Source organism: Carettochelys insculpta, chromosome 6 (genome assembly GCF_033958435.1).
Source record: "Carettochelys insculpta isolate YL-2023 chromosome 6, ASM3395843v1, whole genome shotgun sequence".
Taxonomy (NCBI): domain Eukaryota; kingdom Metazoa; phylum Chordata; order Testudines; family Carettochelyidae; genus Carettochelys; species Carettochelys insculpta.
Window position 1 is genome coordinate 107,502,451 of NC_134142.1, and position 24,910 is coordinate 107,527,360.

Sequence of the window (24,910 nt, forward strand, 5' to 3'; positions counted from 1 at the left end):
TCACATCTGTAGTAGAGAGTTCAAATCTCAGTGCTCAGGCCGGTTTCATCTGGAGTTATTTGATTGCTCTTTAGTGGGCTACAAATTATGTCACCTAGGCTGGGTCTACATGAGCCCCTGCCTTTTCGAAGGGGCATATTAACGAGCAGGTTCAAAAGATGCTAATGAGGCGCTGCCATGAATATGCAGCACCTCATTAGCATAATGATGGCCACGGTGATTCAAAAGTGCGGCTTTCGAATCACGCGCCGCCCATGGAGATGGGGATCTTTCAAAAGGACCCCCCAGTTTTCAAAAGCCCCTTCTTCCTAACACCAGATAACTCAAATAGCTTGCGTAGAGAACTAAGTTTAGGCACACAGCGGAGTGGGCTACAGATTACAAGTTGCACCACAGTGGAGAATAGTGGACAGAATCTTGGATCAAGAACAGAGAAAGGGAAAAGTCATTGTGCTGCCTGCAATGAAATGGATATAAACTTTTCAGAAAGCTGTTCAAAAATCCAACTGATCACCTGCTAACTTGAGCTGTGTATATGACGCTTTTTATTTCCACCAAAAGCAGTCAGAATGCTCCCTTACCCCGGGGGGGAGGGGAGGGGGAAGTGGATACAGAAAGTCAGAGACAGATTCTTCAGTATCATACTGCCAACTGAAAAAGCAACTAATATCTAATGAACATTTTTCTAAGTGGATGACAAGGATAGTTAGTGCAAACTCTCCGTGGCATTTATTAAGTGGGAAAAACAGCCCATGCTTCACCGATCCAAACAACTTTCACATAATTCAGAAGAGAAGCTCTGTACAGGGTATCTACCAGGAAAGCGGATATACTAGGCTAAAGTCATGCCTGATGTAACCCCTGGGATTTAAGAGTTATACCCAAAACAAATTTGCCTCTTTTTCTTTAGTCTAGTGCAAAACTGTGACCTTTTTATTGAGGCTGAGAAAAACTTCTGAAAACAAAGCAATATCTTCATTACCAGGACCAGGACGGTAGTCTGCAAAGGAAAAGACAGCTGAAAGCTTCCAAATTCAATCACTTCAAAGTTTAACAAATTTGTTGAAGTCAAAATACTCACAAAAAACTCTGCCTGGAGTATGAAAGGGTCTAATGCTTTCTTGTGAAGCTCCTCTGCAGTAAGAATGTTTGATGCGGTCTGTAGGTACTCTCTGGCCGACTGTTCTCTTGGTGACATGACATAGCCGAAGCCTTGCTCAGAACAGCCTGGTGTACACATGTCCAGTGTGAGTGAAACATTTGAACCTCTCCTGCAAAACACAGCACCAAGGGAAAAATCTGTTATGAAGGCTATGTGAAACATTCTGCATTAATTAAAACGTGACTCTCCATGAAGCCTTTACCTTCAGACAATGGGTCTTTTGATTGTGCAATGAAAATTTTGGAACTCTCAGAGCTTGTCTACAATATAAACAACTGACTTGTTGCTGACAAAAGTAATCAGCAATGGGTGCATCTGACTCAGTGCACTGGTATGCTCCACTTATTGCTGACTACCACTGATCAAGAATGGGTATTTTTTCTATTATAATCAACATCTCAAGCAACTAGTCAGAATACAGCTGATGTAGAGAGAAGGCATTGGTAGACCCAGGCCAACATTTTCAAACACAAACACCTGAAGTTGAGCACCTCTACCCATTCTTAGCTACCTAAACAGAAGCGAGGTAGCTCTCAAAGATGTGGAGCAGGAAGCTTCAGGAAAGCAGTAACAGCTCTGCAAATCACACCATATTTATTTAGACACTATTAAATATGGGGTGACCTGCCTAAGTGTAGGCACACAATTAAAAATTCAGGCCGTGGTTTTCTTTAGACCACATTTTGACCCCGTGCTCATGTTCAATTGCGCTTCATCACAAAACCATGTTATTTCAGTGGAACAGCAGCAGGAACAATAACATATTATTAAATGTGAGTTCGGATAGGAAAAGCTGAGCCATTACGACGGATCATCTTTTTGCTTGAAAAGCTTTTCTTACTATTAAAATATCAACAACAGCTACAAGGGGAAACAACCTTAAACCCCAGAAGGTTAAAAATAATGATAAAAATGTACGTGTCAGGAGTGTAGGAATGACTGTAATTTATACAGGTTATTCAAGTACCAGAATTATAGAGTCAAAATGTTGAAATTGCTTTTAGATGGAGTGATACATAGCAATACTGAGAGCTCGGCTTTACTACATTTCCTAAATATATGATGTTGCTGAGTGAAGAGACAGAAATCTAAAATCAATTTCAAGAGGCTTCGTAAATTGCTGCTAAGTTCACGTCACATTCAAGAGTAAAACCCAAATGCAATCTCTGAATCTCTGTTAAAAAAATAACGTAATAGGCTGATTGCTAGGACCTGGTTGCAGGGCTTCGTACAACTGCACAGTAGACTTATGTTTGCTTTCCCCTTCGGCAGAGTTTGACGCTACCGTGGAGGCAGATTCCTTAGTCCCTGGGTTTCCTGTACGGATAACACACGTGCCTCAAGGGAGAGAGAAGCAGAAGAAGCTGCTTGGATCACTCCCCTTTGGTTAATTAAGGACTGGTGCTGACAGTCTCCAAAAGACATCTTATCCAGACCTCTGTCAGGACAACAGCCAGGCCTGCTGACAGGGCGGACACACACCCACACAGACACAAACAATTGTGAAACACCGCGGCAGCAGCTCTCTGCAGCTCCACACGGCTGTGAGGGAAGGTGGAGCTCAGCACTGCAGTCCAGGTGGCACTAATATCTGACTGGCATTGGCCCTGCCCCTTCCATTTGCATGTAGCCAGGCGCTCAACCCACCACACCCCAGGGCCCATGTTGACCCCGCTGACTGCTGTTGCGACACAAATTCATAGGGGAATGGTCTTCAATGAGTCACAAAACAGAAGTCCTGACCAGTGACCGTCATTGAGTATATAATGGCACTTTTCAGAAAAGTTTTACATGTTTACCCATATCCTGCTCAAATCCAGTTCATGCAATTATGTTTCACCTAGTTATATTCTTCTCTGCCGCTTCAGGTAACTACAGGATTCTCTTCACTTCCCATCCTTACAGTATTGGGCAGCACTGGTATGAACTGCGAAGCAGCTGTCACATTCCAACCCAGAAGAGGCTTTATTCCTGTGCTAGCTGAAGCAGTTCTACCAGGGTGGGAAGAAGCTATGTCAACATATTATTAATGTTTCTTCGGGAAGGGAGGTGACTGGGTAGTGTTCCTTCCCTATCTCAAAAACTAGTACTTAGTGCATTATGACCTTAGCTATGTGGGTTCTTTACTACAGCATAAATGGTTCAAGAAAAAAAAACAGGGTTAGAATATTTTGAGAGACTGGGAGAAAGGGTGGATAGATAATTCAACAAAAGAGCAAAAAAACTAAGACTGACACATATTTCCTGTGACTGCTCCTTGCTACAGTACAATTTACAGTTGAAATAGAAATTTGCCTCCCCAATATATGTTTAGGTTGGGAATAAAAAGTTGCTTTTCACCCCCAGTTGTACATACTTCTCTTACTGAAAGGGTTTCAATTAGTCACTTGAGGGCGTGGCCACGCCGCATAGGAGGCGGTGCAGGGAGGGCAAGGACACTGAACCTGAGGGGCAAAAGGATTACCAGCTTTTGGGACATGATTTACTGCAGCGATGTCCATTCCATCTGGTCTGGGACAGCTGGCAACCTGGAGCAGGACCAGGACTCTGGAGTACCAGCTGTCGGCCATGCAGCCAGGCCGAGAGAAGTGGTGCTTTTAAGGGGAAATCACTGTTTCTCTTTAGCCACCCCTTGTGCTGAGTCCTCCAACCTGTTTGGGCTGCTCCCTACCGCCTGGTGAGTGGGGGCTGGGAGCTGAGCCCTGAGGAGCAACCAGGGGACATAGTGGTGGGTAGCTGTACTGGGACTGAGATGGGGGTGGTCAGTCACGGCATGGTAGTGGGGGTGGTGAGAGTCCATATGAAGCATTCAGCTGCACAGGACACCACAAAATTTGGGACAATGCCCTATGCAGCTGCACGTCTTGCTTAGTGGTGTGGATGGCCCTGTTTATTATTGTCGCAGAATCTATACTGACATTAGCTGCTTCTAATAAACTGGAATAGCTTTTATGTTCCTGACTGGCTAGCTGTCCCCTGCAAAGAAACAGCAATGACTCTTTTTATACAGGGGAGCTGGAACAAGTCGTATAATAGGGGTGCTAAGAGCCATGAGACCAAAGTGTAAACCCAGTGTACAATGGGAACCCTTCAAGCCAGGGGGTATGGTAGCACTCCCAGTCCGAGAACCCCTGTTTTTGTAAGTGTGCCAAGTAACTGGGGACAGCAGAGTGCATAAGTGACCACACACTTATTTCACAGGCTTAGCCTGCTACTACTGTAAAAAATGGCAAAGGGATCATTGATTTGGGTAGGTAAGGGGTCATCGCCTAGGTCAATGGAATGTCACACTATAGAGCAAAGCAACATAAGGAGTGTGAGGGCACACACAGAAAACGATTCAACAAAATCATTAAACTGCAAGAGCAAAAACTATTTTAAACTCAGTTAGATTCAAGCCACTGATTTAACCTCAATTTTTAAACCATTTAGCAACTTCTTGGAGATCTGAAAATTCACTAGGTCAGACACACTTTAATTATCTGAGTTAAATTATATGCAGCCTGCGTTAAGCTTCAGATGAAAGAATGAACTATCAGCTAGTGTGTCTGATAAAGCCTGAACCATGGGAATAAAGATGGGTGATGCTTACTACAGCATCATCCTTAAATGACCTATTCTGATTTGCACAATCACTATCTTGGCCCTCCACAGGACTTTGCAGAGCTCCGCTGGATGGGACTTCCATTCTCAGGATCCTCTTTCCTTTCATCCATTTGACTGATACAAACGATAGGAAAAAGGAGGAAAGAGAAATAGAATTGACAGTGAAGAAACTGATAAGTCCCAGGCTTCCAAGGGCTGCAGCCAACACTCAGATGAAGTGAAAGAGATAAGATCTCTGTATCTGTATATCTCAGTCTCAGCTGCAGTCAACCGAGCAGCTGACTGGTGCATTTCAATGCAGTTCCATTTCTTCTGTGCACACGCACTTAGTCTTTAGACTATCAGAGTGAAACAAATAATCCTGAGGATGAAAGTCTCAGACTTAGTTCCAGCTAACTGAAAGCGCAAACCCCACCTCCAGACTCCAGGTCTAGGTATTTGTTGTGACCTGTGCTTTCCAAGGAATGCCTACCTATCACAGCCTGCATTTTTGTGTGACTATGAGTGAAAAAAGAATCAATATGCAATGAATGTCAGTCTGACACACACGCCTTCTTCCTTCCACTGTAAAGTTGCTCTTCCTCAGGAGTGATTTCCTTCCAGCCAAAACACGGCTGTCCCAGCTGGGGCCAGGAGTAAATATGAACTTAATCCATAGCGGTTCTATTATTTTACAATCCAAAGAAGGTTACCGACCTGAGGAATGACCCATTTATAATACAATTACTTCTGGCAGCCAGATGCGTGATAAATTACTTTTGGAAAAAACTAGCCTGTCAACCTTAGTGATATGAAGAAATAAAATAGGAAAGTAGAAAAGACTACAGAGTGTAAAAGACTACAGTAGAAAAGACTGCAGAGATTTTATAATACACGGTTACTATTTTTGGAATCTAAACAAAATAAACACACAGATAAAAATAAGAGGCTGATGAAATACAAATGGATTTGCTAAAGGCAAAAAACACAGATTAAGAATGAGATTTGGTAACACTTGCCCAGAAAGTTCATGTATTTTAATACTGATAAAACAAACACTCACTATAAATCTTATAGCTGTGACTGTCCTAGAAACAAAGCACATTTCAAATAACCATTCAGTATAGAACTGATATTTTAAAAACAAAACACATTAATGTACTGAAATTACCAGTTTGGTCCATTCAGAACTTTCACACTCTACACAACTTGCGCCAAACTCCTTGCTCTCTGCCAGAAGTAACTTACCTTTCTTGCAATCCGACTGACTTAACTGTTAGAGTTGCTGGATCCGTCTCTGCTTTGATGTCCATCACACAGTCGAAAACTGGTGTTTCTGGCACTGGATCCAAATCTAGAAAATCATCTTCGTTTTTATCCTCTGTCCACTCCGAGTACGTGAATGAAGGCTGGCGGCTCACAGACTGACGCCTGTCCTCTTGTAATGGAAAGGGGGGATCCGGATGGGTTTTCAAAAGATACCAGATCTGGAATAAAAAAAAAGTTTTAAAACTATCTGTGTAGTGCCAGGTGGTCTGTATAAAACAAGGACAGGTACATCTTTGGAGCAATAATCTCATTTATTATACCCCAGTCTAACAGAACTGCACCAAAGAGATCGAGAGGGCTCCACACAAGAGGAGCTTTCCTGTACAGACACAAGAATACACCCTTTCCTATTCTATTTCTGCTTCCAAGCACGGATGGTTCCCTGCAGCCTGTCACTCTTTGCTCTGGAACACAGTGGAAGCATTCTGTGCTTGTGACCATTACATACATGCCCAATGTGAAATCACCGTCCTTTTGTTTAATTGATCGACTTTCACAGAATGTTAGCACAACTACATCCACTCCTGTTAATCTACAGATTATAACCTTCCCTGATTTAGATGCTATCCACCTGGTATTTGGTGAGGTTTAAAATACATAAATACCAGTTTCCCAAACCTCAATTCTTGGAGGATCTGGCACCATATCCCAAACTCACACTTATTCTTCATGAAAACACCTTTTTCACAAGGTTTCTGATGGCCCTTAAATGCTACATAAAACTGGCACCCATTTTCAGTTCAGTGAAAAAATCTTTTGCAATCTAATAGTCTGACTGAAAGAAGAAATAAACTGCATAATGAATTCTGTTACATTATGCGAAATAGATGCCTTAAAGTAAACGTCTATAGTAAAAAGAATGTGTCAAGAACGATACAAATTTAAAAGCTGTTGTACCATCACTTTTAAGGCCAGAAGATACTGTTATGTTCACCCAATCTGACTTCATACATAGAACAGGGTACAGAATTTCATCCATTATTCGTGCATTTAGCCCATTCCTCTGAGAGATACTGACTAGTGCGCACAGTAATTATTCCGAGTACGTTTTGTTAATAAAATTTTGTAGCTCCTAAATTAATACTATTACTTAGATCTGCCAGAGCACTGACTTACAGGGGGAGTTAAGGCCCTCTGAAAACCCCAGCCATACTGGTTTACACAAACGTAGTGGCAGATTATATTGTTTGAAAACATTAGGTTGGATTTATTTCCAGTTAGCAACAGGCTCTAGTGGCAAAGTCTGAGATCATATCTGAACTTCGGCAAAGTCCTGACATGTTTGGATCTTGGTCTGAGGTTAAGTCTCACTAGGAACAATCTAACTCAAACTCATTTGGCGGTAGGTCCTGCAAAGCACGGCCCTCCTCCTTTCACGTGCTGAGTGCCCTCAATTCATTTTGAGTTCAAGGGAGTTTGTAAGCACTCAGCATCTCACCAGAAAAAGCCTTTCTTGGGCTTTTTTTGTTTTATTTTAAAGGGACACTGGCAAATATAAAAAATCATGCTCTGTCAACAAGTCAAGTTTCTTTCCCTAAGTTATAAACAACAACCTAGAATATTAACTCAGAAAGGATTTTAAAAGCCTATTTCCTTGTCACTAGACATACCTGTCATTTATTTTTGGCATTTCTCTCAGCTTGAGCAACGAAAATTAATGCAACCAGTTTTCCCTTTTGTTTATAGACAGCTTCAATGTTAGGTTCTCATGCACTAGCACCACACTGTAATGCTTGGGTTAAAAGCAGTAAAAGGGAATGGACATCTGTTTAAACAGATCTGCTTACAGTGCAATTATTTAAAAAATTAGGGAAACATTTCTATTGGTGTTGAGTTTTATAGAAATTGTGGGCTAAATATAAATCAACAGTGTAATTTTAAGTGAGGCTTGAAGCACGAAGGTTAGAGGTATGAACTCATTATTTCCAAACTTAGGTTTGTTGCATTTCTATGGACCGCTTCTAGTGAAATAATTTTTCCTAATATCCAACACAGACCTTCCCCAGGATGGACTGCACCAGCCTAGAACACGAGCGCTCGGTTTCTGGTGCCTATCCAAATACCAGGCCCTGAGTGCTGAAGTCCTGGATGGGTGGCTGACCCTATCTGTAGCTGTGTTAAAAGGTCTGGCAATGCAGGATGCTTGTGTGTGCATGAACAGAAAGCTTTGTCATACCCATAACCAAAACTGTCTTAGCCATTTGGGCACAATCAGGGTGCTTGAGCTGTCTTTGTGGATCTTCTGCAGATCCTGAGGTATCCATGGGATGGGAAGGAATGGATATCAAAAATTATCCATGACATCCAAAGGGCCTCTTTCACTGAACTCTTACTTAGGGCTGCTCTGCAGCAGTACCAAGTAAGCGTCCTGTTTATCCACACTGTGAAAAGATCCCAGGCCAACACTCCTCACTGGGCACAGATGTTGCTGAGGATCAAACTGCGAACTTCCCATTTGCAAAAAAAAAATTCTGCTCAGGCAGTCAGCTAGGGAATTCTGCACTCTTGGTAAATATGCTGCTGACAGGATTCTACAATGGGGGATTCACTGGTGCCAGAAGGCCACTGTTTCTATGCACAGAGGGAGGAACCTTGCTCTTGCCTGTTCATTTGCATAAACTACAGATGTCATGTTATCCAACATCTGGATTGGGGGAGTGGGAGGAAGGCACTGCAGGCTAGACAGAATGCCTTCAGTTCTTGTAAACTGATATGCATTCTAAAGGGTCCTGAGGCCTTGTGCCACGTGACTGCCCAAGTAAGCGCCCCAAGCAAAGAGGGAGGCATTGGTAACAAAGGTAGCCTCATAAGTCTGTGTGATGAAAGGGAGGGATCGCACCCAAAGCTTTGGCTTTGTCCACTAGATGGAAGAGTTTCAAACTCTGGGGAGAAGTGATACCTTGCAGGCTGTTGTCCTTCTTCAACGAGTACATGGACAGAAGCTGGGCTTGTAGGCAATGAAGACAAAGCCTAAAAGTGGTGTTACATATGTGCATGAGGCCATGTGGCCAAGAAGGAAAAAGCAAGTTCTAATTGCCAGCTTGGGACTGAGAATGACTTGAGGTAAGAGAATGGCCACAGCCTGAAACCTTTTGAGAGGTAGATTTGCTCTTGCTGTAGGTGAGTCCAACAACTCCTCTCTAAAATTATTCTATGGGAATTCTGTGCCAAAAAATGAAAAGTTCTGCACACAATATTTTACAATTCTGCAAATTTCTGCTTATCTTATTTGTCAAAATAGCACAATATGATGACACTGGTTTCAATTACTTTGGTAGTTTGTTTCAAAATACCTGTCAGCAACTGTGTCTAACACCACAAATAACAAAAGATTCAGGAAATGTTTTTTGATAAACAGGTTCTTTAGTAGGCATATTAATAGAGAACTCTGAGTAATAATTCATTTAAACTACAGTACCAGATCATACTTCCTGTACCTCTCAGAAGCCATGCAAAGGCTTGGAGGGGGCGAGTTAGGGATAACAGAGGAGCTGAGGGAGAGGGAAGTAACTGCTGGGAGGGAGTCTGGAAGCAAACCTGGAATCTTATTGGGTGTAGGTGGGAGAACTATGGGACAGATTTTTCAGAGGGGCAGTGATGCTTAGAGAGTTGGGAGGTCTCCCCCCAGGCAGATGCCTAGATTCTCCTAATCAGTAAGGCACATCTGCCCTGTCCCCAAGTGTCCCTGGCAGAGAGTCTTCTCCTACAAGCAACAAGGGATAGAGGGTGGAGGGGAGGGTGTGGGCACTTGACCAATGCACCCCTTACAAACAGCACACTGGTTGCCTCCATCAGTGCCTATCACGTCCAATGTTACTGTGCATGGTCTAATCTATTTGTGGAGCTGGGGCAACTCCAAATATGCTAATGAACAGCCTAAGCTCTGTGATCACAACTTAACACAGAGGTTTCTCAGTTGCATCTGAAACTCACTTAGGAGGTGATGTGAAGCCAGCCCAACTCAGGAGGGCAAAATTCTGCTCTGAGCTCCACAGAGCACCCACTGCTACAACTTTTCGGTTGCTCCCTGCTGCATACATGTTCAGCTCTTCCTCACTGCCCTCTCTGGGATGTCTGTGGTAGGTCACTTGTCTGGAGCACTCCACGTGCAGCAGGAACTGCAGGAAGCACCAACATTTACGGGGGCAGTCTGTGCACCTGTAATTCACCACTGTGCAGGTTGTCCAACACAAGGCCTAGGCAGCCCTTAAACACAATGGGCTCCTGTGCAAAGCTGGCTAGCCAGGTAGGGGTGAATTTGTCAGTGGTTCAATAGGGTAGAACAACTAACTTCCTTTAGAAATAAAGGCATTTTCCTCTATGTTGTAAATGCGTGTGGGGAATAAGAATAATGAGCAACTGGAGGAAATTAAATTACATTTAAAATTAATAGAATTTCAAATAAATGGTAAATTAGTCAGCTTCGAAAATTGTAACCCTGGTCTGTGCTAGAGGCTTTGTGCTGGCCTCTTCTACAAGGGTGAGCACCAGGGCATGCTCTAGCTAGCACTCAGGAAGGGAAGGGAGCCCACCATATCAGTTACAAAAGTCTCAGTCCCTAGGTAGAGCTGGTCGATGTCCATGGCTGGGATTTAATGTGTTCAGTAGCAGCGCATCACGGTCCATATTCCTGGGAAAGGATGTCATAACTTACACAATGAATAAAGATACATTTTCTAGTACTACGAACTCTAATAATCCATGGGGATTAGCTGGGCTTTGTGCAATCCTGGGCTACGTCTACACGTGACCGCTACATCGAAATAGGCTATTTCGATGACTAACGTCTACACGTCCTCCAGGGCTGGCAACGTCGATGTTCAACATCGACGTTGCGCAGCACCACATCGAAATAGGCGCTGCGAGGGAACGTCTACACGCCACAGTAGCACACATCGAAATAAGGGTGCCAGGCACAGCTGCAGACAGGGTCACAGGGCGGACTCAACAGCAAGCCGCTCCCTTAAAGGGCCCCTCCCAGACACAGTTGCACTAAACAACACAAGATCCACAGAGCCAACAACTGGTTGCAGACCCTGTGCATGCAGCATGGATCCCCAGCTGCAGCAGCAGCAGCCAGAAGCCCTGGGCTAAGGGCTGCTGCACACGGTGACCATAGAGCCCCGCAGGGGCTGGAGAGAGAGCGTCTCTCAACCTCTCAGCTGATGGCCACCATGGAGGACCCCGCAATTTCGATGTTGCGGGATGCACAACGACTACACGTTCCCTACTTCGACGTTGAACGTCGAAGTAGGGCACTATTCCTATCCCCTCATGGGGTTTGCGGCTTCGACGTCTCGCCGCTTAACGTCGATGTTAACATCGAAATAGCGCCCAACACGTGTAGCCGTGACGGGCGCTATTTCAAAGTTAGTGCCGCTACTTCGAAGTAGCGTGCACGTGTAGACACAGCTCTGAATATGCACACAGAGCAGAAAGGACCTCAGATTTGAAGGTGTAATTAGGACACCCCACACACACACACACAGAGCTGTCTGCACTCAGTTTATCTACTACCTCACAGAAGAGGAAGAGCTGAATAAAACCTTGCCCCAAGAGAATCTAAGTGTCCAATTTGTTGTTGAGCTATAGATGTTCTGGTACAAAAGAGCTGCAAGGTAGGCATGAGGTGCCCTCCCCTGGAAATACCCCCAGAGCAGGGAAATTATACCAAGTGCACGGTTAGCTGTGCCAAATCTTCATTGCCTCCATGGCAAACAGGAGCCCTAAGGCTCCTGGAACAGGGGTTGGTCACTGAAATATCAAAAATTATCAGGAAGGGTTTTTTTTTGTTTTTGTTTTCATTTTAAACTTTACTTAAAGAGCTGCGTTTGGCTCTGGAGTCACAGGTTGCAGGCCCCTGTCCAGGGCTGAAGGCAGGTAAGTTGGACTGAGAGCAAGAAGAGGCATGTTTAGGCAGACCTGCATTCTGGCAACATAACACCTTTGCATATCGGGGTCACTGAAGCAGGGGGATAAACTAGGACAACTCTTGAATAAGGGATGCATAATCTCCCTCTCCTCTGTCTGTACTTTGATGCATCATTTTAAAGATTATCACACTCTCCCTTTCTCCCTTTATTGGGAGTACAGTATACAGGATTTTTTCTTTGGTAAAAAGAATATCAACATATATGTACTTCTGTCTAGAAAACATCACCCTCTAGTTTGCTTCCTGTGCAAATCCCTTCCAAGCAGACATGGTTAAAAAACTACAAACAGCAATCAAAAGAGGCGAGTTTGAGAGGCAGCTGGGGTAAATTCAGAGAATCTCATTCATAAAACTGTCCATTCTCCTACAAGCGGGGGTTGTAGAAACACTGCCAAGCCATGTTATTTTCAAATTTCTTGGTAAGTAAGCTTATTATTCCCATGGTACTGTTCTGCAAATGCCCGTAACAGCAGAAGTAAAACCCATGTAACCTAGCCAAAGGAGGTGTTGCAGTAGGTAGAGCCACTCTGTGACTTGTCTGTGTTAGAAGAGCACTCTGTGCGCACAGAGAAATCAGCCTTATGCAGCATTCACAGCAGACTGTAGGATTCTCATCTAGTTTAAATTGGTTTGTTACACAAAAGTCTCAGATCACTTCAACACATTACAATGACCGTACAGGACAAAATTCTGTTCTTGTTTATACAGGTGTAAATCAGGAGTAACTCTCAGCTTAAACAGAGTTACTTCTCATTCACAGCAGTAAAAATGAGATTGGAATTTTTGTGCACAGTGACCATTCACTTAGAGTTTACTCATGTGACATAAATGATTTGACTACAAAGGAGTTCCATAATGTTCTACCACACCTACAAAGGGGACAGATACATTTCCATGAGGAAACTGCGCCCCTCTTACTCTAATTTATCTCATTATGCAGCTTGGCATGTTTCAATATAAAACTGCCTTAAATTCACACAGTTCACAGAGAATATGAAAAGTCCAATTCTTGTACTTTATTATGTGCAATTATACGATTCCTCAGAAGTTTATTATTTGATCACACAATACACCTGGCTAAAGAACAGCAGCATCAAAAAGTAGAAAATTACAGAGTCAGGCTAACCTCATTGCCCACACCAGTGATCAGAATAATGGTGGTATTAACACTCATTTACTCTGCTTTGTGAATGCGTTTTAAAAGTACATTCAGCCTCATGCATTATGCATAAGCCCTCAGCAGTATATTGTCCCAGAGCAAACTTAACTATGGTATACAGTGCATTATAATGCTTATTCACACACGCCGCATGCATGTTAACTGCTGTTACCTCCTGGGCAGTCACAAGATATATTACAGAGAGGCACAGAATCACAGTCTATTGGCATTTCCATATTTCTAAAATCTATTTTCAAGAATTTCATTCCCTACCTCCAAAGAAAAGAAAAGAAGAAGTGAGGCCTGAGGGTATGTGACCAGAGACCCCCGAATCACCAAGACTTCCTCCTAAGTTTCCCAGGCAGTGCCTGCTTTCACGCCAGCTGCATCATCCATGGACAAGGGTCATGTGCTCTCCCTCTGTTCTCAGCTAGCTGAGTGCTAGCAGAACATAAGGGGATGACTGTTTTTACTAATACAGTCCAAAATCTCTTCAGTCCTACGTGATCTCTCCTGTTGCTACTGGCATTAATGGGTATTTCGCAACTGGCTGCTGAGGCAGTAAGATTAGATCCTTCATTTGCTGGACTCCACCCCTCCCGTTCAATGTAAGAATACTTTCTCCACCTGTGCATGGAGGAATAAAGGGATCTGATGAATCACCATTCATCAGAAAGCCGAACATGGGAAAGTGCATGCCACACTTTTGCTACATAAAGCGTGCAGTAATTATGTGGAAATAGCCCAAAGGTCTTATTTTGAAATCAAACAACTCAAAGTAAATGAGACACACGGTAAGAACACATGGCTAAAGGGTGTGAATAATTTAGTGCCATTCAGTAAGAACACTGGATTTCTAATACAGGTGCTTACCAGAGTTCCAATGAGTAACAATCCAAGCGAAACTAAAGACAGCAGGAAATACAGCATCGCGATGCTTCCAACTCCGGTCAGATCCTGTGAAATCATGAAAATGACAACTCACAGAGCATTTAAGGGACATGACATAAGGGCATACAGGAGAAACTAGTGTTCATGGTATTCATTTCACATGTATTGTTATACTGCTATCTTTCTTTAGCATAAACTCCACGATCCAGAAACCTTGTGGTTTTTACATGTTATATAAAATGCTACGCCCATTTACAGCACTATGCGTGAAAGTCATGCCTGTCCACAATGTGCTACATAGAAGGCCTTACGTTGACAGTAAGTAGTGCATAGGTCTCATGCTGGTCCTCTGCACCAAGGTGACTTTCACTCAATACGATATTCAAAAATAGGAACAAAATCCCAAACTGCTACAAACTTCTCCAGGAGTTCTGCTTGAATAAGGGCTGCAGGATTAGTCCAGGTATGCAAAAAGAGCAGAGGTAAAATTCTGGCCCTGCAGAAGCAAGTGGCAGAACTCCCACTGACTTCAATAAGGCCAGGTGTTTACAGAATTGGCTGGTTTAGTTCCGCTCAAGACATCCATGGTGAAGAGTGACTTTTCTGAATGTTAGCAGATTGTTTCCTCTTTACTGTGTCAAAGCTTTCTTTTGCAAGGGAATAGTGCTGTAATAAATAATAACCAATGATATGCATGAACATCTGTGCGCATGCAGACTTGTAATATTTTTAAATTATTTGTTTAGGAAGTTTTAATAGATTTACACATTCTTGCCATGTAAATAGTAGAAACAAAACAATCATTACAGCAGTTGGCTTTTGTTTAGAGAGACATGGGAATACAATCATCATCTCTTTCAATGTAATGGGATGTTACCATATTACAGAGTGAGCATCTGTAGTGGGGTGACAACACCATTTTGGCAGGGAAAGGGTTAAAAAGCAAGCTGGGAGGGGAGGGGGCCTGTGCAGCCCTAGCTAATCATGGTACAGGGAGAAGTTAGTCAATCAGGGTCAGAATGGTCCCTATAAAAGATGGCAGAGCTGAGGGGAGCTCACTCTCCCCTGACCAGCAGCAGGGCTGACAGCCACCGCAAACCCCGGAGCAAAGGCCAGGCCCCTGAAAGGGATGTCGCCAATGGCAGGACCAAGGACAACTAGCCCATAGTACAGCCAGGACTGCAGCTCTGATCCCCCACTCCTTCGCACCTGTGCAGAGCAGTGCTGCTGTGGCATTTCAAACAGGCCCAGGGCAACTGCCCCCTTTGACCCCACTGCTGGCAGGCCTGCTGACCAGCAAGGGAGAAGGAGCTGGGTCCCTGTTGGGGAGGCAGACAGGGGCACCTTGGAGACAGAAGTGCTAGGCAGGCTCAGGGGAGCTGGAGTGAAGCTGCAGTCTGATACCTGCCAGGATATAGGTATTGACACAAGCCCCAGGAAGGTGCAAGTGTCAAGGGGAGTGAAGGAGGTTAGGACATGGCTGCCACCAGCAGGTCCCTGGCTCAATACCCAGCCTAGAGGGCAGGCCTGGGTTCCCTCCCCTTCCCTCTTGTACTGCACCTTGCCTTTAAGGACAGCAGTTTGCTCCTGAGGTGAGAGGCTAGACTTGAGGGCTACAGTTGCCCACAGTGGCAGGTATGTGGCTGAAGAATCCTGATACCCCCAGAAGGGAGGAGAATCAAGTGATAGGCACGGATAGAGGGCAGCGTCCTGAGGTGGACAGCGTAGTCCAGGGAATGGTGCAGCCCCACAGGGAGATGGTAAAGACAGTGGAGCAGTGTGGGCAAGACAGTGCCCAAAATGCCAATGTACTATGCTAATTCCCAGTGTGACCAGCAGAAGGTGCTGCCATGCTGAGTCAGCCTGACAACAGTATCATCGCTCTACTTAGGACATTTCTAGGGACTTTATTTAAGAGAGTGAAATTGCTACAAACACATTTACAAGTCCAGGTGTGCCTATCAAATGTTTATATTCAAAACTGTGGGGATGTGTGCTTGTTTTTTTTTTCAGGTGAATGTCCTTTCAAACTCGCTCATCCTGTTATACTGCATTCTAAGCATCACACCCCTCCACAGTGAACCTCCTCTACCTTACTTTCACTTCAAGTCATGGAAGTCTGTACATTTCTGGGCTGAACGCTTAATTTTAAATTGACAAATTATACTGCAAATAACATGCAGCTTTTCTAAGTGCCTCCTGTTGTAGGAGGAGTTTTGATTATACGTTATGAATCTATCTGAGAAAGGCCAGATGAAAACCACTTGGCAATAATAAATGAAAGGGCAGGTAATATATAAGTTCACAAATGCTGTTCAGGGAGTACAGAAAGAAGTCTCCAGTGTGGTTTAAGCACCTCATATACTAACTCAGGATCACCTGCCTGTACTGTGACTCCAAGTACCCACATGATAACATATTTTTGCTTATTTTCAAAGATGTTTATCATCCTAGCCTCATTTAACTAAGGAGTTGGCTACACTGCAACTGGCTGTAGCACTGTAGCACAAGCTGACATATCTGTGTTAGCTGTGGTCTAGTTAGCATGGCTACCTATAGCAGTGAAGATGCTTTGGTGTAAACTTCAGTCTGGTCTATACAAGCCCTGTGGGGACCATGAGTACGTGGTCTCATTGGTAGCCAGGGCTTTAATTGTGCTAGTTATAGTCAGTGCAGGTATACCAGCCCGTGCTGCAACCACACCTCTGACTAGAGTGTAGACCCCAAGGTGCTCTCTACATTACAGACACCTGTTCTAATATAATTATATTGATAACTCACTAGATTAACTCACACTAATGTAAACCATGTTGAATAGTAACAGAGAGTAAGCCGTGCTAGTCTATACACTATCAAAACAAAAAGCAGTCAAGTAGCACTTTAAAGACTAGCAAAATAGTTTATTAGGTGAGCTTTCGTGGGACAGACCCACTTCTTCAGACCATAGCCAGACCAGAACAGACTCAATATTTTGTTCTGGTCTGGCTATGGTCTGAAGAAGTGGGTCTGTCCCACGAAAGCTCACCTAATAAACTATTTTGCTAGTTTTTAAAGTGCTACTTGACTGCTTTTTGTTTTGATAATGTAAACCATGTGTTAGAGTAGTGTCATATACTAGGGCTTTGCACTGGGGAAAATTCACAGATATTGTTACGCCAGTGCAAATTTTTCTAATGTACACATAGTCTAAAACTTGCTAAAAATCAGGATAATTACTTTTAGTGATCATGCAGCTAATAATTTAAAATACATTTCTAATTAAATCTTTTTCCAGTGGGGGGATGCCTGGGTGTAACTGAGGCTAGAATCTGACCCACTGTGCTGTTTCTAAATGAAGGCTGGAATTGAGCTAGTAAACTGTTCTGGTGAGTCTTGTGAGGATACATCAGCTTCTGCAGAATCTAAACTTTTTTGTCTTCATAAATTGAATGCTAACCCTTCATTTATGGTGAAGTAAACAATATAGACCTGATTTTGCACTGACGTGCTTCTTATGTAGTTTTTTACCCCTAGGTAAGGCAAGTGCAAAGGTCAGCCATTCTGATTTAATAACAGGGCCAAATAGATTTGGCCTGGGATTCTTAAAGACTACTGCTATATATATCTGTTTACAGGGAAAATTCTTCTCCATTCCACATCAGAAATACAGTAGGGTAATCATCCTGCTGTTATGCACTATATATCTTGTATACATTTAATCCAAGAAGATATAAGAATTATTACTCAAGATTACTAACTCTAACCTTGCACTTAAATAGAGAGGAACAAGAAAACTTACCTCTCCTGGACCGGAGATGAACTTTTCAAATGGTTTTAGCAAGTATGACAGTAAGTCAAAGGCATTCTGAGCTGTTGGAATTGTCCCGAAACCACTGTACCATAACATCATGCAGAAAAGCTGTGCAATCAAACAGATAATACATAATAAGCATTCCTCATTAGACAAACATTCATTTTTAATTTCAAGACTGCATAATTAACTAATTTAGTTCTCATTGATTTTATGCTGATCATCATTTTCACTTTAAAAAGTCAGGTATTTTCTATGCTGCATCTTAGCCAGAATAAAAAAAACTGAAGAACCAGATGCTCAGCTGGTGTCAAGCAGAGTAGTTCCCTTGAGCTCAACAGAGAGGGTCTGATTTACACCAGCAGAAATCTGACTAAGAGAATTTATAAAGAGAGACAGCATTTGAGTCTTGATTTTTTAATGGAAGGGTATTGGAATACACAACATGCACAGCACACTACAACAGAACTCATATAAACATCTCAAGTTACAGCTATATGTGGAGAGAAACACACATATGCATATAGATATGTTAATTTGCAAAAAATTCATTTCAAGCAATTATGATTCCTAAGTGCAAAACAGCTGGCACTGACCCTGGGAAAGCAAGAAAATGAAGTGTTAAGTCACTTAAACATATGTACTCTTCACTCTTCCACAGAGACACATACCTTACTATTACCATATCAGATACCAACAATTTTAACACTGCCTCCATCATCCCCATCCCGTCCACACCCTTAACCACACCCTTCTTCCTCAGCATTAAGGATGTTTGGTGTAGCAGCTGGCTGTGTTTGGCAAGGCTAGTTTGGCAAAAGGATGTTTGCAGAAGGATGGTTACAGGGGGTGATGGCCTGTAACTGTGGTAATGATGAGCGCAGCACTGGCAATGCAGCGATGCCAATTGACACCAACTGGTCTAACCCTGACAATACATGACAGAAAAAGAAATCTAACAACCTGAACAATTTTAAAAATAAGGGTTTCATTTTGAGCTAGTCATAAAGCATGCTACTGCCTTACCAATATCTGCAAGAGGGCAAACAAATACACACTGACTCCTGTAGGTAATCCATTCCACCAGGCAGCCCAGCCCTGCTGCAGAGTCCTCGGTGAGGCTTTCTGGGATTGTTCCTTCCCACTTTGCTGTCCTTGATGTCCATCAGCTTCATCAACGGACTCCATCACTGCTGACTTGGAGAGACCTTCAAATGCAAATTACACAGGGAGGGAATGAAAAGCAGCTAACTCTGCAGCCACCGCAGAGGCTGGAAGGAATATTATTTTTGTAAAGATGTTGGTTACCTCTCAGTTCTGCATCAGTAAGTGCAGCTCGAGATTCAAGCGTCACACTCTATTAGTACAGCAGTATTCAACTACCTTCGTCAGAAAAGTAAGCGTGGGTGGATAAATTATTTTTCTTTTATTTCTGTAGTAACAGAACCTGGGGCTTTGTTGTTAATAAATTCTCATTTACATTGCTGCATCTTTCTTTTCCCTTCTTTTTTCCCCAAGGAGTCCTGGGTTTGGTCCCTGGCTCTAGCCATTCACCAACTGTATGATGCTGGGCAAATCATTTAATCTCTCTCTGCCTGTTTCCTCTCTTACCCATGGCCAGTATTGAGTATTTAAACTGCAAGATCTCAGGAGAGAAGCAATCGCTTATTTTATGTTTGTAGAGCTTCTAGCATAGTGCAGGCCTTGATCTTGGTCACGGTCTCTAGGCATTAATGTAGTAAAACTAATCAACTGGTCTGAATGTGCTCTGGCAGCTGACTACTACTGGTGCAGTGCCCATTAACTTCAATGAAATTACTCCTAATTTATACTTGTGTACATCAGATGAAGAGCAAGCCCAGAGATTGCCTTTTGACCAAGACCATAGATGGCAACAAATCCTAAACAAAGTATATAGCATAGGATAATGGCCACAAAGGATTACCATGGTTTGTTGAGGCAAGATTTCTTCAGAGTGCATGATCAGTCATTTATTTTTCTAAAGGTCAAAAATTGTAAACTTTGGGACAGATCCTCAGCTGGTATACACTGGCCACAACTCCACGAAACAAAATAGTAGATTGACGTCAGTTGAGGACCTTAAACACAGTAGATTAGACTTTACAGAAGCATGTTAGCTCCCTTCTCTAAAGAGAATCCTGTGAGGATGGGCAGAGTCATGTTAGCTTCTTAGGCCTGGTCTACACTGCTGGAGGCCTTCAGTCTAAGTTACGCAACTTCAGTTATGCAAATAAAATGGCTGAAGTCAGTGTACTTAGATCTACTTACCGCCTGTCACTGTAGTAAATTGACAGCTGAGGCTCTCCTGTTGACTGTTCACTTGGCCTTCTTGTTTTGGTGGAGTACCAGAGTTGATGGAAAAGCACTTGGCAGATGATATGTTGCATCTATATTAGAAGTGATAAATCAATTCCCACTGGATCGATTGCTGCCTGTCGATCTGTCTGGCAGTGTAGAGAAGCCCTTAACCTCCATTATCTGGCTGTTTTCTGCCTATTGAAGGACAGTGGGGATCTTACAGTGCCCCTGTTTGAGAGAATAAGAGATGAGCCCAGATCAAAAGGTATTATAACTCCCATCGAAAGCAGTAAGAGTTAGGGAGGTGCTGACAACTTCCTATCTGGTTCTCAGCACCCTTAATGAATCACTGACTTCACTTGGCATTAAGATGCTCAGTACCTTGCAAGGAGCGCTCCACACCTGACAGTGACAGCCTTGTATTTCTCACTTCAATCAAACACCCATTGATTTCACCTATGTTTCCAACACGCTGGCAGACAGCAGGTTGAAAATGTCACAGGCAAAGGAGTGCTAGATAATTTTTTGTAGATACTGTCGGAGACATCATGGAAACTAGACCCCTAGTCCCAAAAGTCCTTCATGTGTCAGTTGGTATCCCACGATCCACTGTGAAAAATCACCTGGAATGCACAGAGCCTAAAAGAACTGCTTGGTACCCCACAGTACAACACACTTCTGCAAATGCAGTGCAGTGGACAAAAGGAAGCAGCATAGAACAGAACACACAGCAGTGTGCACACACACAACTGACATTGGTTGACTTACATCACAATGAATTCTACCAGTGTAACTTCTACATACAGCTAGGCCTAAGAAAAGTTTCTTTGAGTGAACAGCAGTGCAGAGTCAAATCCCACTGTATGCAGAGCTAATAACAGAATTGAGAATCAAGGTTATCTAAAATGCTACTACAACAAGCCTGTCTTCAGCTACCTATAACTTGCCAAACTTCAACAGTTTAGGTTGAAATTCTCCATACTTGCTCTCGACTTTAGGCTGATTTTTTAATTTAATTTCAGCAAAAACAAACAGCACACTCATTTCCCAGGACATGGTTATAGAAAAAGAAATAGCTTTGCCAACAGTACATAATTTTCTCTACCACTTGTTGAGGAGTTCTAATTTCTTTCTGGTTTAAAACAGGAACTTCAAATTTGGTAGGAGTAATCCTAAAATGAGAGATGTGATGTCTGCTTTCCCAGTGACAGTGTATTCAGATGCAGCTGAATTATAAACTTCTGAAATTTTCCATTTGCACCCAGTCAGTACAATTTATTACAGCTTGGACCGAAAAATCTCAAAAAAATTCATTTACTCTTAGCATGGCGCTGGTCTCCATGCCCATTCATATGTACCAAGCACTGGTCCGAGACCCCACTGACCTTTCTGCACGCCAACTGCAGTCAGTCTGCTCCCAGATCATAATTTGCCTCCAACATGGAAGTTACTTGGCCAGAGCTTCAGAGAGCATAGGCACAGCTGCAGCAGAACACCTTTCCCCCTTTCACAGAAGAAACAGCTGAAGAATTGCACAAGGACACTACCAGCACAGTAGGAACAGATCCAGCTTGCAATATGGCAGACACGACTTACATTCATTTAGCTGCGCTGCCTATCAGAATGAACATCTCAAAACCATGTGCTTGGCTGTGCTATCCAGGAGAACACAAAAAGAACACAAAAATCCTGACACCTAGTATTCCACTGCTGTCGAGCAATAGCTGTGTAAACAACTGATGGTGTGTTACTTCCCCCCTCTAGAAGTCAGACATATGAAAGATAATAGTGTAATTAGGTCTCTTCCCTTCCTCACACCTCAAGAGGTAGAGGTCTGTGCTGTGCACATAGAAGTTCTAGGCTCAAACCCTGGTGATGAGTAAGGCTGTGTCTACACTAGGAAATAAAGTTGAATTGATTAAAGTCGACTTAATACCACTTGATTTTATAAAATTGATGGTGAGTGTCCATGTTTAGAAAGTTGACATAATGTGTCCCCATTACCTTTGCTAAGTGCAACTGTGTCAGCAGTGCATTGTGGGTACCTATCCCACAGTTCCTGCACCCTGTAGCATTCTGGGTTTCTGTGCCAGTTTGTTACAAGGAAAAAAAGGTAATGCAAACGGTTGTACGTCTGATATCATCATCCCAGAGTGCGTTGCCCTCACTCCCTGCTTACATTGAAAATAAACTGCCAAATTTATTTTTGCGCCACTTTTCTACAGACTGCCCCTGGCATATGCCATTATAAGGCTAGCAAGCCAGTCCTGAAGAATGTAAAATTCAAAAATAAAAATCTGAAAAGCTTCAAACTGGAGCTACTAAGAAGTTGTTTGGTATTGTTGAAATGCTTCACTTTGACAGTGTTATTTTGATTCATTTCATTTTGACCTGGCAGCCCTGTGGTGCAGGGCAGCCAGCGAGCCTGGCAGCTGCATGGTGTAGAAGGCAGCTAGAGAACCCAGGCTTATTCCTGCTTCTTGTTTCCTACTTTCTGCTTACCTGGAGAGCAGCAGAGATGAAAATGATGGTCAGAGTGGACACACTAGGAGCACTGTGGGATACTTCTGGAGACCAACAAACTTGAATTAAATTATGCTGTGTCTACACTAATTACAATCTACTACAATCAGTATTAATCTACTACAATTTAGAATTTGGCATTACTCCTCGTGAAAAAGCTGCAGTGGAAAGGTTGATTTTAGGACCCCCTAAAATTGTCCTAATTATATTTGTAGAGAACAGGTACATTTTAAAATCAACCTAACTGCTTTAAAATTGACTTTATGCTCTAGTGCAGACAGATTTAGGGAATCAATATGGTATCACAGAATGGATATTTTTATTTTCAATTTTCTATATAAAAGCAGAGGGAATTCCATACAAAATGTAACATTAGGATTTTAAAGTCAAGAACGCAGATGTTGGGAAATTTCAGAATTAAGAAGTTACCTGATGCTAATTAAAATCAGTTTTGAAAAAGTTTATCAAATGCAAATAAACCTACATAAGTCAATGTTAAGTGTCCATGCAAAGATTTGTGCTGATTTAACTATATTATTTTAAAACACACTTTTAATTAATCCAGTGCAAATCTGTGTGTTGACCAAGTGATGACAGGCTTTAATTACACGGCCTCATTCCATTTGTTCTGTGCCTCATCCAGTGAGCAGAAATAACAGTGAATGAGACAGAGAGTTACAAGAAAAGAAAGGATGTTGGTATTCAGGTATTTCAGTAGGACTTGAGACAGCTGGCTCTGCCAAAGACAACCCACATGACTATTACAATGCAAGCATACAAAAAGATAATTAAGATTACACAGTCAACTTAACTGTGGCATCACCTAACTAAGATGCCTAACTTTGAAATCTGATTGCTCTTCTGATGTAACTTTTTATATGCAATGTTACTAAAAGATATTCTATTAAACCGACTGTTTTCATTTGGCTGTTTTTGGTGGCACTCCAATAATCATCCTGGATTCCTGGTTCCCCTAGGTTGTCGTTCAGACACCGTATGACTTTGCTCCCTGCCAAAGTTCCCAGGCAGAAAATTCATTTTTGGATCCCAGCCTAACATCAATACAAGCAGTCCTATGCTGGCAAGGCAATCTGAAATAGCTAAATAGGTGAAGCATTGTGTTAGGGTGAATATGGAGTATGGTTTTAATTGGATTTCATTTTATTTTCAACTTGGATTCTGGTTTGAGGGAGACTCCTTCTTGTTTTTTATTTCTAACATGGATTCCGTGTCAGGCCCCATCTTGGAAGATGGCCGCTGGCACTGAGTCACCTTCTCCCCTCAGAAAAGGGTGGGAAACCAAAAGCGGGAAAAAGTTGTGTCTCCTGACCAGACTCTGTCTGGAGATAAGAGCCTATAAAAGAGGTTGGAGCAATCACCTCAGGGCTCTCACTCTCTGATGCCCCCGTCAGCAGTGCAAGCAGGAGACGCAGAGGAAGCCCCTGGTGGCTAGGACAACACCGATACACTCTGAGGCTTCGTAGGTCAGTGGAATCTGGTAGCTAAGGCAAGCAGTTACACAGTGTCAGGTCTTGTAGGCCAGTGTAACCCCCATTTACTTTTAGTTGAATAGAAGTGAGGAAACAGTCAGTCAAACGCACACAAATACCAGTCATTTCTTCTTAAGCATTTCTCCACACAGGACATTGCTTCAAGAAAAGAAGAACTGAAGAAAGAAGCAGACTTAGACTCTACCTAGCCCCAGACACTGTTGTTTCTGACTGTCATTCATTCTGTTTTTCTCCCTGCGGTGACCAGACTTAGACCTGAGTTGTTCCATCAACCTTCAGGACTGCCACAGGGAGTGGGGAGGAGGAGAGGGAAAACATACTTACCTGTATACAGTTTATATATATGTTGACAACTGGAATTCTAATTACCAGTTTATTGTTTGTTCTTAATTAAATAAATCTGTTGTTGTTTGTTCATCCTTCATTGTGTTGTGGTTAATGCATGGTGACTAGACACGGCAAGGGCATCCAAACCTGTATTTCAGGGCAGGATTCAAATTCTCCAGGTACTGTGTATGGGTTTAGGGCATAAACTGACCTACACAGTACCTGGAGAATTTCATTATTAAGACATGGAGATATATCTATCTCATAGAGCTGGAAGAAACTCTGAAAGGTCATTGAGTTCACTCCCCTGAACTCACAGCAGGACCTATCACCCTCCCAGAACAATTTTTTTTCTTTAAATACATTTGCCCCAGACCCCTGA

The 24,910-nt window shown here is 42.8% G+C and overlaps 1 protein-coding gene across 1 annotated transcript in view; it reads right to left on the reverse strand.

Moving 5' to 3' along the window:
- The window catches only part of PTPN5 (protein tyrosine phosphatase non-receptor type 5), a 103,763-nt gene that overhangs the window by 22,644 nt on the left and 56,209 nt on the right, over nt 1-24,910 (reverse strand). Inside the window, exons 2-6 of the mRNA XM_074999053.1 lie at nt 18,875-19,056; nt 17,837-17,956; nt 14,041-14,124; nt 5,996-6,234; nt 1,082-1,271 (exon numbers count right to left, since the gene is read on the reverse strand). Of these exons, the coding sequence (XP_074855154.1) occupies nt 1,082-1,271; nt 5,996-6,234; nt 14,041-14,124; nt 17,837-17,956; nt 18,875-19,056 (815 nt within the window). The remainder of the gene's footprint in view (nt 1-1,081; nt 1,272-5,995; nt 6,235-14,040; nt 14,125-17,836; nt 17,957-18,874; nt 19,057-24,910) is intronic.